Below are 14,526 nucleotides of genomic sequence, written 5' to 3'. Positions count from 1 at the left end.
CCAATCCCAGCCGGACGCTGTGCGGCGGAGGGCGGTCGTCATTGGACCTCGGGGCCGGGCGCCCCTTGCCTCTGCTACCTGTTGCTACGGGAGTTGTAGAGCGGCTGCGCGGCGCGCGGGAAGCCTTGTCTCGCGAGAGCTCGCCTCCTTTCTTGACGGTGGCAGCTGCAGCGGCTCGGGGACCGACATGGACGCTCACGAGGACTACATTTGGCCGCGGGCAACCTCGGAGCTTATACTCCTCCCGGTCACGGGTCTGGAATGCGTTGGGGAGAGGCTGTTGGCGGGTGAGCATTGGCTTGAGGCGCGCGCCCTAGCGGAGAAGAAACCGAACGCTTGCTTGGGGAGGGGTCTTGAGAACAAAGGGATGCTCGGAAGAGGACGGGCGGCGGGCGGGAGCCTGAGAGATGGCGGGACTGAGGCCCAGCCAGAGGAGCCCAGGAAACAAAGGGCTATCGAGGCCCTTCATACACTGCGGCTGACGCGGTGGGTGGGGCGGCGGAAAGGTGCGGGGAAATGCAGTCGGCGGGGCAAGGGGAGGGAGAGACGCCAGTGGCCTCTTCGATGGTCTAGGCAGGGGCTTGGTCTCCCCCAAGAGGACGTGACGGGAGGTCGGTGATGAGCACCGCCCCCCCCCCCCAGGAGGGCGGGTCCAGGGCCGGGAGCGTGGCCTGTCGTGGGAGGGGGCGGTGGTTGAGGCTCTTAACTGGAAGGCGGGGATGAAGAGCCTCTGATCAGCATGGGGTCGCGGGAAATGTGGGATGAGACCTTTCTGAGCAGGCCACTGCTCGGGAAGGCGGAGGCTCAGGCCCCTCCCTAGATGTTTGGGGTCCAGGAATCCGATGTCGGTGCCCCTCCGAGGAGGGTCGGCTCGGGAAGCAACGGTCAGGAATCTGAGGTGGCAGAGCCCTGGAGAGCAGTTGAGTCCTGACTGGAAGCCACTAGGGACCGATGATGGTGCTGCTTAGTTTAAGGGTCCCGAGGCAGGGCATTGGCTGTCTTGAGTGGACTGCTCTCAATCCTAAGAGGGACAGATGTGTAGGGGTGGGGGGTCGGGCGAGAGACGGCCTAGTTTTGATCTGCCGTGGGAGCTCTGGGAGCCCAGGGTTCCTACTGTGAGCTGCACCCCTAAGACTCCTGGAGGAAGGGGATAGCTAGGTAGAAACCCAAAGAACCGCAAGGGTGAACTAGAAGCTAGAAGAGAAGGGGTGAGTTCCTGGCAGAGAGTAAACATGCCAAAGGGCTTGAGACTGAATTTGTCACTTTGTGGGAAACGGAATTCTTGTGCGGCTTCAGCAGGGGTGGGGATCTAGGAGAAGAGGCTGGAAAAATGAGGCCTGACCATTTTAGGCTTAGATCTGACTTTATCCCTAATGGCGGTGGGGAGGCCCCACTGAAAGGTTTTAAGCGGGGGAGTGGCTTGGGAAACACAGGTTAGAAAGCTCTAAAGGGAATTCACCTATTCCTGTGACTTCCAAAGTGACTTATATTGATAGTTCTCAAATCCCACCCATGTAATCTGTACCTGTAATCTGAATTCCGAGCCCTGTTCTCTTGTGTGCGCCAGGCTCAAGCGCACAGGTGCCTACAAATTGAATTACCCCTGCGGGGGTATTCCAGCTCATTAGGGGAACACCAGCCACTCAGGTGTCCCAAGCCTAAGAATTGACCTCACTCCCCCAAGCCAGTCTGGTTGATCTGTACTTCATACATGTGGCATCTGTCTATTTTTCTATGTTTATTGCCATCATTTGAGGCCATGGCACTGTCTCTGACCTCAGTAGCATTATCTCTAGCCCATCCTTGAGCCCTTTGTTTCCTGTTCTACCCAAAGCTCTCACTCACCTCAGGGCCATTACCCTCGCTATTTCCTCTACCAAGAAAGGCTCACCCCCTCTCCCTCCTGTCTGCTTTTCCTCTGGCTAACTACTGCTGATCCTTGATTCCTCAACCTAAATGTCCTCAAGTTGGCCTCCCCTGACAGTCACCCAGTCTGGTTAGATTAGACCAGGGTTTTTCAGTCTCAGCACTCTTTATATATTGGATCAGATTATTTTGTGTGGGACTGTCTGTACATTGTAAGATGTTTAGCAGCATCCCAGCCTCCATTCCTAGATGCCAGTAGCGCAACTCCCAGTTGTGACAACCAAAACTGTCTTCAGACATTGCCAGATGTCTTTTGGGGGAAAAATTGTTGCAAACTACTGGAGTAGACTTTCCCATTTTATATTCTTAAAGCAACCTGTATAATTCTTTCCTGGAACTTAACCAAAATTATGTTTACTTGTGTGATATTGTTTAATGTCTGCTTAATCCAGGAGCAAGGTCTTATTCACTACTCCAGCATATAGTTCATTGCCTGGTTTATAATCGATGCTCAATAAATGTTTATTGAATGTCAAAAGATTGAGATTGCCAGCTGGGAATAGCATGCGGGATTGCTGTTGTCATCTCAGGTTGAGGTGATGTCCTGAACCAAAGTCACTGTGGTGGGATTTGCACTCTTTAGAAAATGAAATGTGCAGAACTTGGAGACAGGATATGAGAAGTTAGAGGAATGGGCTTCCCAGTTTTGAGCTGGGGAGTGGGCAGAGGGTGGTAATGGTCACTGGGATGAGGAGCAGAGAGAACTGGAAGCTAGTAGAGTGGGAGGTGCCTGCAGGGCAGCCAGGTGGCAGCAGAGGGTCACAGGAGTGTGGGCTGCCTCTCCCTATTGATATGGAACATGCTCACATCTTCAGAGATACAGAGAAGCTCCTGGAAATCAGGAGGGGTTCTGCTGCGGCCCCAAGGTAGAAAGGCTGCCTTACTGGGACCACCTCTCCCCTGGGGGAGGGGGAGGAAGGCATGTAGAGGTAAAGGAGACCAAAGATTTGGGGACTAAAGCTGAGAGGGTTCCTGTTTGAAGCATGAGAAGTTAGGTGGGCTGAGGAGACTGAATGCGACTGACTAGGGGATCAGAAAGTCAGCACTGAAAGTACAGCTGAAGCTGAGACCAAGGATTTTCCAAGGTTCAGGCCTGCAGGATTGAGTGACGTAAGGCAGTCACAGGCTACATACTAAGAATTTTCCCTGCTCCCTGTCTCTTCTTCATGGCTTATCAGTTGGGTGAGGGGTTCTGATGTGGCTCTTTGCCTCTGTATAGGTGAGGGGCCGGATGTCCTGGTGTACACGTTGGATTTTGGTGGACATCTTCGGATGATGAAACGAGTGCAGAACCTACTTGGACACTATCTTATCCATGGGTTTCGGGTGCGACCAGAACCCAGCGGAGACCTTGACTCGGAAGCCATGGTGGCAGTATTTGGGAGCAAGGGACTCCGAATTGTAAAAATTAGCTGGGGGCAGGGCCGCTTCCGAGAGCTGTGGCGCTCTGGCCTGTGGAACATGTCTGACTGGATCTGGGATGCACGTTGGCTTGAGGGGAACATAGCCTTGGCACTGGGCCACAACTCAGTGGTGCTATACGACCCTGTGGTAGGGTGCATCCTGCAGGACGTGCCCTGCACGGACAGGTGCACCCTCTCCTCAGCCTGTCTGATTGGAGACACCTGGAAGGAGCTGACCATAGTGGCGGGTGCCGTTTCCAACCAGCTCCTGGTCTGGTACCCAGCAGCCGCTTTAATAGATAATAAGCCTGTAGCCCCTGACCGCCGGGTCAGTGGGCACGTGGGAGTCATCTTCAGCATGTCATACCTGGAAAGCAAGGGCTTGCTGGCCACGGCCTCAGAAGATCGAAGTGTTCGCATCTGGAAGGTGGGTGACCTGCGAGTGCCTGGGGGTCGGGTGCAGAATATTGGGCACTGCTTCGGGCACAGCGCCCGTGTATGGCAGGTCAAGCTCCTAGAGAATTACCTTATCAGTGCAGGAGAAGACTGCGTCTGCTTGGTGTGGAGCCATGAAGGCGAAATCCTCCAGGCCTTTCGGGGCCACCAGGGCCGTGGGATCAGGTCCATAGCTGCCCATGAAAGGCAGGCCTGGGTGATCACTGGGGGGGACGACTCGGGCATCCGTCTGTGGCACCTGGTGGGGCGTGGGCACCCGGGTTCAGGGGTCTCAGCTCTCTGCTTTAAGTCCCGTAGCAGGCCAGGTGCCCTTAAGGCTGTGACGCTGGCTGGCTCATGGCGAGTACTGGCAGTGACAGACGCGGGGGCCCTGTACCTGTATGACCTCGAGGTCAAGTGCTGGGAGCAGCTGCTGGAGGACAAGCGCTTCCAGTCCTACTGCCTCCTGGAGGCAGCCCCTGGTCCTGAGGGCTTCGGACTGTGTGCCATGGCCAATGGGGAGGGTCGTGTCAAGGTTGTCCCCATCAACACTCCAACTGCAGCTGTGGACCTGACCCTGTTCCACGGGAAGGTGCACAGCCTGAGCTGGGCCCTGCGTGGCTACGAGGAGCTCCTTTTGCTGGCATCAGGCCCTGGTGGCGTGGTGGCTTGCCTAGAGATCTCTGCTGCACCCACCGGCAAGGCTATATTTGTCAAGGAACGTTGCAGGTACCTGCTACCTCCAAGTAAGCAGAGATGGCACACGTGCAGTGCCTTCTTGCCCCCAGGCGACTTCCTGGTGTGTGGGGACCGCAGGGGCTCTGTGTTGCTATTCCCCTCCCGACCAGATCTGCTCAAGGATCTTGGGGTTGGAGGCAAGGCTGGGGCTGGTACTGGAGCACTTGGAGCAGGTAGTGGCAGTGATGGGTGTGAGAGCACCTTGGCTGAATGGGGCCCTGTGTCCACCCTCCCTTCTCTGCATGGGAAGCAGGGTGTAACTTCAGTGACCTGCTATGGTGGCTACGTGTACACCACAGGGCGGGATGGTGCCTACTACCAGCTCTTTGTGCGAGGTGGCCAACTCCAGCCAGTCCTACGGCAGAAGTCCTGTCGAGGCATGAACTGGGTGGCTGGGGTCCGTATGGTGGCTGATGGAAGCATGGTCATCTTGGGTTTCCATGCCAATGAGTTTGTGGTGTGGAGCCCCCGCTCACATGAGAAGCTGCATATCATCAACTGTGGTGGAGGGCATCGCTCCTGGGCCTTCTCTGATACCGAGGCAGCTATGGCCTTTGCCTACCTCAAGGATGGAGATGTCATGCTGTACCGGGCTCTGGGTGGGTGCACCCGGCCACATGTGATTCTACGAGAGAGCCTGCATGGCCGTGAGATCACTTGCGTAAAGCGTGTGGGCACCATCACCCTGGGGCCTGAATTTGGGGTGCCCAGCTTCATGCAGCCTGACCACCTGGAGCCCAGCTGTGAGGGGCCTGGCCTGATCGACATCGTGATCACGAGCAGCGAGGACACTACTGTCTGTGTCTTGGCACTCCCCACAGTCACTGGCTCAGCCCATGCGCTTACAGCTGTCTGCAACCATATCTCCTCCGTGCGTGCAGTGGCTGTGTGGGGCACTAGCACCCCAGGTGGCCCTCAGGATCCTCGGCCAGGCCTGACTGCCCATGTGGTGTCTGCGGGGGGCCGGGCTGAGATGCACTGCTTCAGCATCATGGTCACCCCAGACCCCAGCACCCCAAGCCGCCTTGCCTGCCATGTCATGCACCTTTCATCCCACCGGCTGGATGAGTACTGGGACCGGCAGCGCAATCGGCACCGGATGATCAAAGTGGACCCAGAGACCAGGTGAGGAACCCTGCCAGAGAGGAGCATGGGGTGGGAGCATGCAGGGCAAGCCCTGTGCAGCTGCGCCCAGGTGTCACCTGATGGCTGTGTATTGTTCCTCCAGGTACATGTCCCTCGCCGTATGTGAGCTTGATCAGCCTGGCCTTGGTCCCCTTGTGGCTGCAGCCTGTAGTGATGGGGCAGTGAGGTGAGAATATAGGACCAAGGGGGCTGGGAGACAAAGGAGACCAAAGGATGTCCAGAATGGGTTCTGAGCTGGGCCACCCCCCGCCCCCCCAGGCTCTTTCTCTTGCAGGACTCTGGGCGGCGGCTGAAGCTCCTGGCTGAAACCTTCCACCACAAGCGGTGTGTCCTCAAGGTCCACTCCTTCACACATGAGGCACCCAATCAGCGGCGGTGAGAATGGCTGCATGGTAGTCCTTCATGGGTTGGGTGGGGGCTCCTTTTGCTTTCCACCCACCCTCCTCACTGACCCACCTGCCCTTCCCTGGCTGCCAGGAGGCTGTTTCTGTGCAGTGCAGCCACGGACGGCAGCTTGGCCTTCTGGGATCTCACCACTGTGCTGGACCACGGCTCCACTGCCCTGGAGTCTCCAACGGACCCTGGGCTTCCCTACCGTGAGTAGCTAGAATATAGCTGTGGTTGTCCCCCCATGTCCCCGCTGCACTCACCCATGTGGCAGACTGAGCCCTGACTGCCATCTTCTTCTTCCAGGGCTGGGCACCCCCTGCCTGACCCTCCAGGCACACAGCTGTGGTGTCAACAGCCTGCACACCTTGCCCACTCGTGAGGGTCATCTCGTGGCCAGTGGCAGTGAGGATGGCTCCCTCCATGTCTTTGTGCTTGCTGTGGAGATGCCAGAGCTGGAAGAGGCTGTGGGAGGTGCTGAGTTGGTGCCCCAGCTACAAGTGCTAGAGGAATATACTGTTCCCTGTGCACATGCTGCCCACGTCACTGGCCTCAAGATCTTAAGCCCAAACCTCATGGTTTCAGCCTCCATCGATCAACGGCTGACCTTCTGGCGTCTGGGGCATGGTGAACCCACCTTCATGAACAGTACAGTGTACCACGTACCAGATGTGGCCGACATGGACTGCTGGCCCGTGAGTCCTGAGTTTGGCCACCGCTGTGCTCTTGGGGGCCAGGGCCTTGAGGTTTACAACTGGTATGACTGAGGTGTCCCGCGGTGGCCGGTGTGCTGGGCATGGGGCCTGCTCACAGACAGGATGGTGCAGGAGTGACTGTCTGTGCCCAGCCCAGTGTGCCCTGAGGGGAGGAGGAGGCAGCCGCGGGTTCCTGACTTCAGAGCAGGAGCTGGAGGTGAGTAGACTGCTGCTTGTGCAGACCAACACTCCCCACAACAGAGCTTTGTATCAAGCCAGTTTATTTTGGCTCCAGGTCTCTAATAAAATCTGTGGGGGGTTTTCTCTTTCAGTTGATAACTTTGTGGACATTCCCAGTTATTGGGGCCTCTGTGGCCTTAGATGTGGCTCAGTGGAGGGAGACCCAGCATGGCCAGCCCAGTGTGGAGCACTTCACGTACAGCCCGCAGAAGCTGCAGACGGGCAAACATTTGACCAAACAGGTGTGGTCGAGGCTCCTAAAGGAGAGAGGGGGCCTGCTGTTCTCATCCTTTACTTCCCCTGCACTGCCCCCCTCCACAATGTACCTACCCCCTTTTGCTGTGTGCTTACCCCTAGGATGTGTACACGGTTGTAGTATGAGCTGAAATCCATGCTGAGCTGTACCAGGAACTTGCAAACCTAGAGACAGAGACAAGTCACTGGCCTGTCTCTGTGCCCCAGACCAGAATAAATAGTGTGTGCAGTCTGTCTTGGTCCTCTCTGCCTCACCATCTCTGTGCGTGCTGTGATGTGGAGCCCCGGGGCTGTGCAGGCCAGGGCTGCTGTGTGGCTCAGCAGGTCTGGGAAGGGGAGGACGCTGTTGAAGAGCAGCAACCACTCACCCTGTGGGGGACAAGGGTGATGGGAGGAAAAGGCCCCAGCCTCCTGTATGTGCCAGCTCCCCAGGAGGGGCACTCACCTCATCATGTAGCTGGGAGAAATCCAGACTGCTCACAGGTGGGAAAGTTGGGTATAGACCTTGTTCCATGCTGCACTCGTAACCCTCAAAGAGTGTAGCGAGACGTGCACAATTATACATGACAAAGGTGCCACTTTTGGTACCCTTCGTGGAAATGTTGTCAGTCAGGGCCAGGAGAAGCTGAGGAATGAGGGGTGCAGCTGCAGGGAGAGAGGACAGCCACCACACACGCTGCCCCCCAGCCTTATCCCTGCTGGGCACTCAGGCTCACCTGACTCTGTGGAGCTGTGCTAAGCATCTCAAACTTAATGGCTGCCACAGAGAGAACCATGAAGATTTCTGTCCAGGCTGGGTCTGAGAAAGTATGGATCAGTCAGTCTCCAGAGACAGGTGCAGAGGACCTGTCCCTACCCAAAGCACAGCCCGGTCTGCCAGGCGCACCTTGTGCCAGGTCCCTGCCATGCTTCAGTGCTGAGGCCTTGCATACCTGGGCGTGCCGCAGCCTGCATTTTAAAAAGAGTGAGAGGGAGGCCAGGGGGCGAAGCCCCACCCCCCCACCTTCAACTACCCTGGCTCGGTGGCCGTCCTTCTGGCCTTATTCACTCACTCGTAGTACTCAGGGGCTGTCAGGGTGCCGGGTACACCAGCTACTTTCACTGGGCCACAGACCAGGTGCTTCTGTCAGGAAGACAGCAGGGGCTCAGCCACTTGGCAATACCTGCCAGCAATACCTCAAGGAAGCTCAATCTGTTTCCTAGACCCCACCTCCCCCCCAGCTCCTTACCACCAGGCTTAGGGGCCTCCACCTCAAGCCTGGGCCTTCAGGAAACAGGCCAGCCTCCTCAACCTACTCTTCAACATTCTCTGGGTTATTCCTCCAGGCTGCACCTTCTCCTAGCATCTGCTGCACCTGCCCATTCCCCCAAGGTCAAGTGTCACCTTATAGACCCATCAGCTAACAGGCCCCCTGGTGGGTTTCCAGGGCCTTCTGAAGTGAGTGAGGGGAGCTCCACCGTCACTAGCCTGTCTGAGAGGAGCCTGGTCATCCAACTTCCGCCAAAGCAGGTCCAACTTTTGTTGCTGGAACTCCTCCTCACAGCTCACCACGTGGACAACCAGGTAACCCTCTGCACCAGTGTCTGGGGCCGCAGCCTAAATAGAGTAGGCCAGTCACTGCCGGGAACACAAAACACCTGGTTTGCAAAAGGCCAACAGCGTGGGGAATAAGTTACTAACCATGCCTGGGGAGCTCTCCTCAAGCTGATGCTGCACAGCCTCTTGCAGCTCAGCCAGCACAGAGAGCAGATCCTCTGTCACTGCGAAGAGAACACACAGGGTTGGGAGTAGTAGTGAGTGCAGGGCCCACCTAATTCCTGGGCCTGCTAGGGTCTGGGTCTTACCCAGACAGCTGTCCAGGTTGGGGTCATAGCTAGCTGTGTGTCCGCATTCATCTACCAGCTCCTTCAGGCGCACACTGCCCAGGGCTCCAGGGAACAGAGCTCCCGAGTCACCAGCGGAGGTGAGCTTCGCATGCGCGCGGCTCCTCAGGGCTTCATTCGCGGTTCTCTCCGAGGGCACAGGCCAGTCCACCCGCAACTGCTGCAGGAAGGTCGACATGTGCGGATCCCGCACAGCGGGCACTTGGCGCACACTCACCCTGCGAAGCGAGGTGGCCGTCTCAGCTCGAGCCCCGGGCCCGGCTCTCCCCGACTTCCCACCCACTGCGGCCCGCCCCCGCCCCTGGCCGCGCGGCTCTGCAGCACCGGCGGCGTGCCTTCTCCTTTATGGCCCGCGTCCCCGCTTACCCATGAGCACGCAGAGCTCGCGCCAGGTGATCGGCAACAAGCACGGCACGCAGCTGGCTAAGGCGGAGGGCGCCAGGGCCGCCACGTAGCGCTGGGCAGTGCAGGACGACGCGCCGGCCTGGTGCAGCGATCGCGGAAGGGGCGGCATAGGCGGCTACGGCGCCGAGGACGCGCTCGAAGACGGCGGACCGCTGCAGCTGGAGAGCCAACCCCGTGGGAGTCGGCACGCAGCGCAGCACCGGGGCCACACCGGGACCCTGCAAGCAGGCGATGGCGTGAACCACGCGCTCGGGGACCTGCGGGAAGACAAGGTGGTGAGCGGGTCGCGGCGCCCCCAGCTACTCTGGGCCGCACGTCCCCCATCGGCCCGCGCCTACCTGTCCGTCACCGAAGCGTGCTCGTAGCGCGCGCCGCGGCGCAAAGAAGTCTCGGACACGCAAGTGACGGGCGCGCGTCTCCTTGAACCACACGGGACCGCCCGGACCCAGTGCCGCGTTGAGGGCTTCCAACGTCTCCTCTACCCCAAGGCGCCCCATCGCCATGGCGACCGGAAAGAGCAAGCGGAAACGGAACCAAGACGTCGATGTTGAACTTCCGGGAGGAGCGCTGGTTGGGGCGGGGACTTGGCTGCGGTTCCGGAGTGGACAGGTGCGCCAGAAGGAGCTGTGGCGACCGCGTTCGACTTACAGCCCCAGCTCTCCCTCCGCGTAGCCCACTAGCCTGGCCCGGCTCCAGGTCAGCAGTCTACAGGTCCGCTCCAGGCCTCGGGTTCTCTCGGCGTCACCCGTATTCGCAACCGGGGACAGAATCCACGCGACTCGGTGGGGACTCAAGGCTTTTCTCTATCGAAGTCTTACATCTATGTATTTGTGGTAACGTTTCATTTCTCCCATCTTACACATGATAAAAACGCCAAAAGTTCCAAATGAATTATCACTGAAATAGGGCAGCGAACATTAAAGCCATTTTGACGACCTACTGAAAAAATAAATTTTTAAAAGAATTTGTGTTCTGCGGTCTCAGGTTATTTCCTTTGAGATACGCGTTGTCTTTATTCCCAATAAATGCCCGCTGGTAGAACTGCCAGTTTTCTCCTCTTGAATCTGGTGGAATTAGAACTATCATAATGGTTTCCAGAATTCTTTTAATGCTACTCTCACCTGGTGTACGTTAACAGGGATTCTCCCACTTCCTGGTTTAGGCAACAAGCTTTTGTGGATCAACTACACAATGTGACCATGAGAGGGACCAGTTTAAGAACAGCTCTCAGAGCATCCCACTCCTCTACCAGCAAGAAAGCTGTTTCCGCTGTCCCACGGGGGCTCCTGAATGTTTTCACTTCAGTGTAACTTAAATCCCCCTTTTCTCTCTTGTCTTTAACGAAGACTGAACCTGATGCAGCTGAGCACTGGAAAACCCGTGATCTCTGCCCTGGAGCAGTTGTGTGCCCAGAGCTCACAAAGGAGAGGATCTGAGGGATAGGAAAACCTTGGCAAGGCCCCTTTCTGAGCCAGGGATGCAAGGCCCTATTGGGAGGCGCCGAAAGAGCACTGGGCGGACACGACATTCCCGATGGCTTCTTGGGTGCCCACTCAACGGGAGTGATCGTGTCATTCCAAAGCGCTTTCCATGCCGCAGGCACACGACCCGGAGATAGCTGCTAGTCTCGGTGTATGAAGACGGTTGGGGGTGGTTTTACCCCAGGAAGTGAAGGGCTATCTTTAGCGAGCTGCGGGCTGGGGAGGCCCTGTGGGACTCACCGCCATTGCAGCCCTATCCGGAGGCCCTGGGTCGTCCCTCCCTCGCCAGTGTTACCTCGGGCTCCAGAGATGACAGCCGTTCAGGCTCTCCGACGTTTACGCCCGTCGCTTGCTGTCTGAGGGCGTACCTGAGGGAGGGACGGAGACCAGAGCGACCCAATAAATGATGTCTGGGGGTCAGGGGATAGCCCACCCCATCTGGGCCAGGACGCTGCTCAGGCAGGAGAGCAGGAAACGAAATCCAAGCGCAGCTGGAATGCTCTGGAGACAACAGCTGCTTTTGGGATTCCGTTGCCCGCTGTCCAGCCGTGGGGGGGTGGGGGGTGGGGGAGCAGGGGATACCTCGCCCCGGGGCCAGATCAAAATCCCCTCATTCCTAGTCCCAGGAGGCGGCCCCAGGAGTAGGCGGTAAAATCTAGTCTAGTGGGGGAGCCGCTCACCTGGGCCCCCAAACAACAGGCATGGTGGGGGCCTCCCCTGGGAACAGATCCCGGTCTGCATTAGATCCACGGGGTAGGATTAGTCCTGTTGGTTCTATGCAGTCAGGGCCACTGCGGTGACGGTGGCCGGGCGGGCTTTGAGATCAGCCAAGAGGGAAACGTGCCAGTGGGGCCCGAGAGGAAGTAAACCCGCCTTGGGGACAACCCCGCACCCGGGGCCCTTTGTCCGGTGACGGTGCCAGCGCCCGGAGTGCTAGGGGCCCCAATGGGCCACCAAGCGGCGACGGGACCCCCCGGAAATCCACTGCGACCGTCCTCAGTTGTGCCGAACCTCCCGCCCGCCGGGCCCCGAGGGTAGCAGACGCGGCAACGTTCTTCTGAGGGTACCACACGGTGGGCGCGCGGAGTTGCCGAAACAGGCGCGGGCGCCAGCGACTCTCGAGGCAGAAGGCCTTCTGATTCGGCTCAAGACGGCGCGCGGGAGATTCTCGGGACGCAAGCGAGGTGAGCGAGGGCGGCGCGATGCTCCAGGCGCTGTCTAGTTGAATGTCTGGTCCGGTTCGGCCCGCTCGGTCCCAACAGACCAAGTACCACTAATTTTCCACAGCGTCCGCTTCCGCTTGCTCTGTCCGCAGAGTTGGAACCATTTTAAGGCAAAACCAACCAACCACGCCTCCTCACGCTCCGGAGAAGCCAATCCATGCGCAGCCACGCCCCTTGCGACGCGCGGCGGCGACGCCAACGGTCGCGCGGGTGACGGTTAGGGAGGGGCGTGACTCGAGGGCGAGAGGGGGAAATCAGAGACGCTCGCCCCGCCCTCGAAATCCGTCGCCCCAAAGCTGGGATTTAGAGGCTCGGAGGCTGGCACCACGCCCTGGCCAGGTGTGCGGGACTCGAACAGATGCTCGGCCGCCTCGTCCAAGGCCCCGGGAGCCCGGCGTGATGGCTGAGAGCCGCGGGTCAGACCGCGGTTGGGCCACCTGGTCTCCGGGTCCCCCAGGACGGCCTTCGGGGGCCCGGGGCGGGGCGGACGGCAGGTGCAGACATCGGAGCCGCGCCCTCCTGAAACCAAGGGCCCTGGCTGGCTCTCCTCTCTCCCGCGCTGGGCCGACTGAGCTGCGCGGTGCCCTCCGCGACGCTGGGGGCGCTGTAGCCGCGCTGGGCTGGGCTCCTCCACGACCCCGCTGACCCCTCGCCATTCTCTCAGCGCTCCGGTCCGCTATGGCCGCCCCGTTCGTCCTTCGAAACCTGTGCGGCGCGCGACCTGCCCTTCGCTGGCCGTCCGCGCAGCTGCCATGGTGAGTCCAGACGGAGCATCCCAGACCACCCGCCCCAACGGTCGGCGACTCCCCACCCCCTGGAGCCTGACCATACCCCTCCGCAGGGTCCCACGGCGTGGGCACCGGCTCACACCAGCGGATGACGAGCTGTATCAGCGGACGCGCATCTCTCTGCTGCAGCGCGAGTCCCCGCACGCCATGTACATCGACAGCTACAACAGCCGCGGCTTCACGGTCAACGGAAATCGTGTGTTTGGGCCCTGCGCGCTGCTCCCGCAGTCTGTGGTGCAGTGGAACGTGAGCCCTTCCCTGAAATGAGGAAACCAAGGGCCAGAGTCACAGACCTGCCCCGATTCTCTCCCTGGCAAACCTGGCTTTCCTTTTGCCCCGCTGTGGTGCAGATGGAGGGTCTGTGGGGAAATCTATGGGGACTTGTATTTAACTTGCCTCCTCCCCACACAGGTAGGTTCCCACCAGGACATCACCGAAGAAAGCTTCTCTCTCTTTTGGATGCTGGAGCCCCGAATAGGTACTGGAGGAGGGGAGGGCTGAGGTGCTAAGCCCCAGAAAGCCACCCTCTCGACAGACCTGGTTGTAGACTAGCCATGCCCATCCTTCCCTAGAGATTGTTGTGGTGGGCACTGGAGACCGTACTGAGCGGCTGCAGTCCGAGGTGCTGCGAGCCATGAGGCGGCGGGGCATCGCTGTGGAAGTGCAGGACACAGTACGTCCGGGACTTGGGAATGCTGAGGAGAGCCCAGGCCTAGCCCTAGCCCAGCTGATGCTGGCTTTCTTTTTGCAGCCCAATGCCTGTGCCACTTTCAACTTCCTGTGTCATGAAGGCCGAGTGACAGGAGCTGCTCTCATACCCCCACCTGGAGGGTCTCCACTCACATCTCTGCCCCAAACTGCAGAATGAACTACCAGGAACTGACCTGTCCAGGACCCTGGCATCTTTTGCAGAGCGCAGGGGTTCCAAAGTTTTCACTAGTCCCTCCCCTTTGGTGCTGTAAATATTTATTTTGCTTGCCAGCAATAATAATTTAATCCACGCCTCTGATTTTGTATTTGGTGTGTTGCTGGCCAGGAGCTGATGGCTCAGTGGGTTCTTGGTCGGGATTCTGAAGAAACCAAGGAGTCACCTTTTCATCTCTACTTACCTCTCAAGAGTGAGGAGGCAGTATAGGCACCTGTTCTAATCCAGATCTGTTTGCTCACATGCAGATTTGAGGGGACCTCAGTGCTTTTCTCCATAATGTCCTTTAGAGATTCAAGTTAGAGAACAAGTATGTTGGTCTCAACCTGGTCCTATGTGGCTAAGCTTTGGGCTAGCAGTAGACCCCGTGGATGCTAGTCCAGAGCCCCACAGACTATTCCATGACCCTTCCTAAGCAGCCATACTCAGATTCTCAGTATGAGCCCAAACCCTAGGGAGCCAGAGTTGGTTGGTCTGTGCTGTTTCAGGGGAACTTTCTGAATCTAGTACTAACCCCTACTTCCAGAGCACCCTTATCTCAGGGCCCGAGACTCTTCCTGGAAAGGGTGTTGTGTTTGTATCTGTGGTGGTGGCA

General features: G+C 58.4%; 4 protein-coding genes across 8 annotated transcripts; 3 read left to right on the top strand and 1 right to left on the bottom strand.

Annotated features, from left to right (window-relative positions):
• Window positions 1–36: 36 nt before the first annotated feature.
• Window positions 37–7,459, top strand: WDR6 (WD repeat domain 6). Its single transcript, XM_032458536.1, has 7 exons — window positions 37–287; window positions 3,146–5,627; window positions 5,731–5,814; window positions 5,907–6,023; window positions 6,126–6,244; window positions 6,342–6,947; window positions 7,063–7,459. Exons 1-6 carry the CDS (start codon window positions 188–190, stop codon window positions 6,800–6,802), a joined length of 3,363 nt encoding a protein of 1,120 aa, XP_032314427.1. The 5' UTR covers window positions 37–187; the 3' UTR covers window positions 6,803–6,947; window positions 7,063–7,459.
• Window positions 6,995–12,047, bottom strand: DALRD3 (DALR anticodon binding domain containing 3). Of its 3 annotated transcripts, none has more exons than XM_032458537.1 (13): window positions 11,676–12,047; window positions 9,853–11,363; window positions 9,476–9,771; window positions 9,071–9,327; window positions 8,907–8,986; window positions 8,694–8,822; window positions 8,278–8,348; window positions 8,112–8,173; window positions 7,942–8,024; window positions 7,671–7,850; window positions 7,481–7,594; window positions 7,322–7,390; window positions 6,995–7,227 (listed from the first exon to the last, which is right to left on the bottom strand). In XM_032458537.1, exons 2-13 carry the CDS (start codon window positions 10,015–10,017, stop codon window positions 7,108–7,110), a joined length of 1,626 nt encoding a protein of 541 aa, XP_032314428.1. In that variant the 5' UTR covers window positions 10,018–11,363; window positions 11,676–12,047; the 3' UTR covers window positions 6,995–7,107. The 3 variants fall into 3 exon arrangements, with proteins under 3 accessions (XP_032314428.1, XP_032314429.1, XP_032314430.1); XM_032458538.1 differs by having other exon boundaries at window positions 7,671–7,814; XM_032458539.1 differs by having other exon boundaries at window positions 7,671–7,754.
• LOC116657310 (translation initiation factor IF-2-like) lies at window positions 10,016–12,898 on the top strand. The gene is made up of 3 exons (XM_032459435.1): window positions 10,016–10,123; window positions 12,034–12,179; window positions 12,311–12,898. The coding sequence occupies exons 1-3, from the start codon at window positions 10,016–10,018 to the stop codon at window positions 12,861–12,863; spliced, it is 807 nt and encodes a 268-aa protein (XP_032315326.1). The 3' UTR covers window positions 12,864–12,898.
• On the top strand, window positions 12,437–14,015 carry NDUFAF3 (NADH:ubiquinone oxidoreductase complex assembly factor 3). 3 transcript variants are annotated; one of them, XM_032458548.1, is made up of 5 exons: window positions 12,437–12,557; window positions 12,883–12,973; window positions 13,060–13,252; window positions 13,418–13,484; window positions 13,579–14,015. In XM_032458548.1, the coding sequence occupies exons 2-5, from the start codon at window positions 12,897–12,899 to the stop codon at window positions 13,872–13,874; spliced, it is 633 nt and encodes a 210-aa protein (XP_032314439.1). In that variant the 5' UTR covers window positions 12,437–12,557; window positions 12,883–12,896; the 3' UTR covers window positions 13,875–14,015. The 3 variants fall into 3 exon arrangements, with proteins under 3 accessions (XP_032314439.1, XP_032314437.1, XP_032314440.1); XM_032458549.1 differs by having other exon boundaries at window positions 12,465–12,973; window positions 13,579–13,679; window positions 13,758–14,015; XM_032458546.1 differs by having other exon boundaries at window positions 12,460–12,973.
• The last annotated feature ends 511 nt before the right edge of the window (window positions 14,016–14,526 follow it).

Source organism: Camelus ferus, chromosome 17 (genome assembly GCF_009834535.1).
Source record: "Camelus ferus isolate YT-003-E chromosome 17, BCGSAC_Cfer_1.0, whole genome shotgun sequence".
Classification (NCBI taxonomy): Eukaryota; Metazoa; Chordata; class Mammalia; order Artiodactyla; family Camelidae; genus Camelus; species Camelus ferus.
Note: the sequence above shows the minus strand (reverse complement) of the source record. Positions and strands in the feature narration are given on the sequence as shown.

Excerpts from the sequence above, each read along its gene's own strand:
- LOC116657310 (XM_032459435.1), top strand. The coding sequence starts at position 10,016 with ATGGCGACCGGAAAGAGCAAGCGGAAACGGAACCAAGACGTCGATGTT. Across the intron at positions 10,124-12,033 it reads TGCGGTTCCGGAGTGGACAG|CAGACGCGGCAACGTTCTTC; the intron begins GTGCGCCAGAAG and ends CCCCGAGGGTAG. Across the intron at positions 12,180-12,310 it reads ATTCTCGGGACGCAAGCGAG|AGTTGGAACCATTTTAAGGC; the intron begins GTGAGCGAGGGC and ends CTCTGTCCGCAG.
- DALRD3 (XM_032458537.1), bottom strand. The coding sequence starts at position 10,017 with ATGGCGATGGGGCGCCTTGGGGTAGAGGAGACGTTGGAAGCCCTCAAC. Across the intron at positions 7,391-7,480 it reads TCACAGCACGCACAGAGATG|GTTTGCAAGTTCCTGGTACA; the intron begins GTGAGGCAGAGA and ends CTCTGTCTCTAG. Across the intron at positions 7,228-7,321 it reads ACCGTGTACACATCCTAGGG|GAGCCTCGACCACACCTGTT; the intron begins GTAAGCACACAG and ends TCTCTCCTTTAG.
- NDUFAF3 (XM_032458548.1), top strand. The coding sequence starts at position 12,897 with ATGGCCGCCCCGTTCGTCCTTCGAAACCTGTGCGGCGCGCGACCTGCC. Across the intron at positions 13,253-13,417 it reads AGTCTGTGGTGCAGTGGAAC|GTAGGTTCCCACCAGGACAT; the intron begins GTGAGCCCTTCC and ends CTCCCCACACAG. Across the intron at positions 13,485-13,578 it reads GATGCTGGAGCCCCGAATAG|AGATTGTTGTGGTGGGCACT; the intron begins GTACTGGAGGAG and ends ATCCTTCCCTAG.
- WDR6 (XM_032458536.1), top strand. The coding sequence starts at position 188 with ATGGACGCTCACGAGGACTACATTTGGCCGCGGGCAACCTCGGAGCTT. Across the intron at positions 5,628-5,730 it reads AAAGTGGACCCAGAGACCAG|GTACATGTCCCTCGCCGTAT; the intron begins GTGAGGAACCCT and ends TTGTTCCTCCAG. Across the intron at positions 6,024-6,125 it reads GAGGCACCCAATCAGCGGCG|GAGGCTGTTTCTGTGCAGTG; the intron begins GTGAGAATGGCT and ends CCTGGCTGCCAG.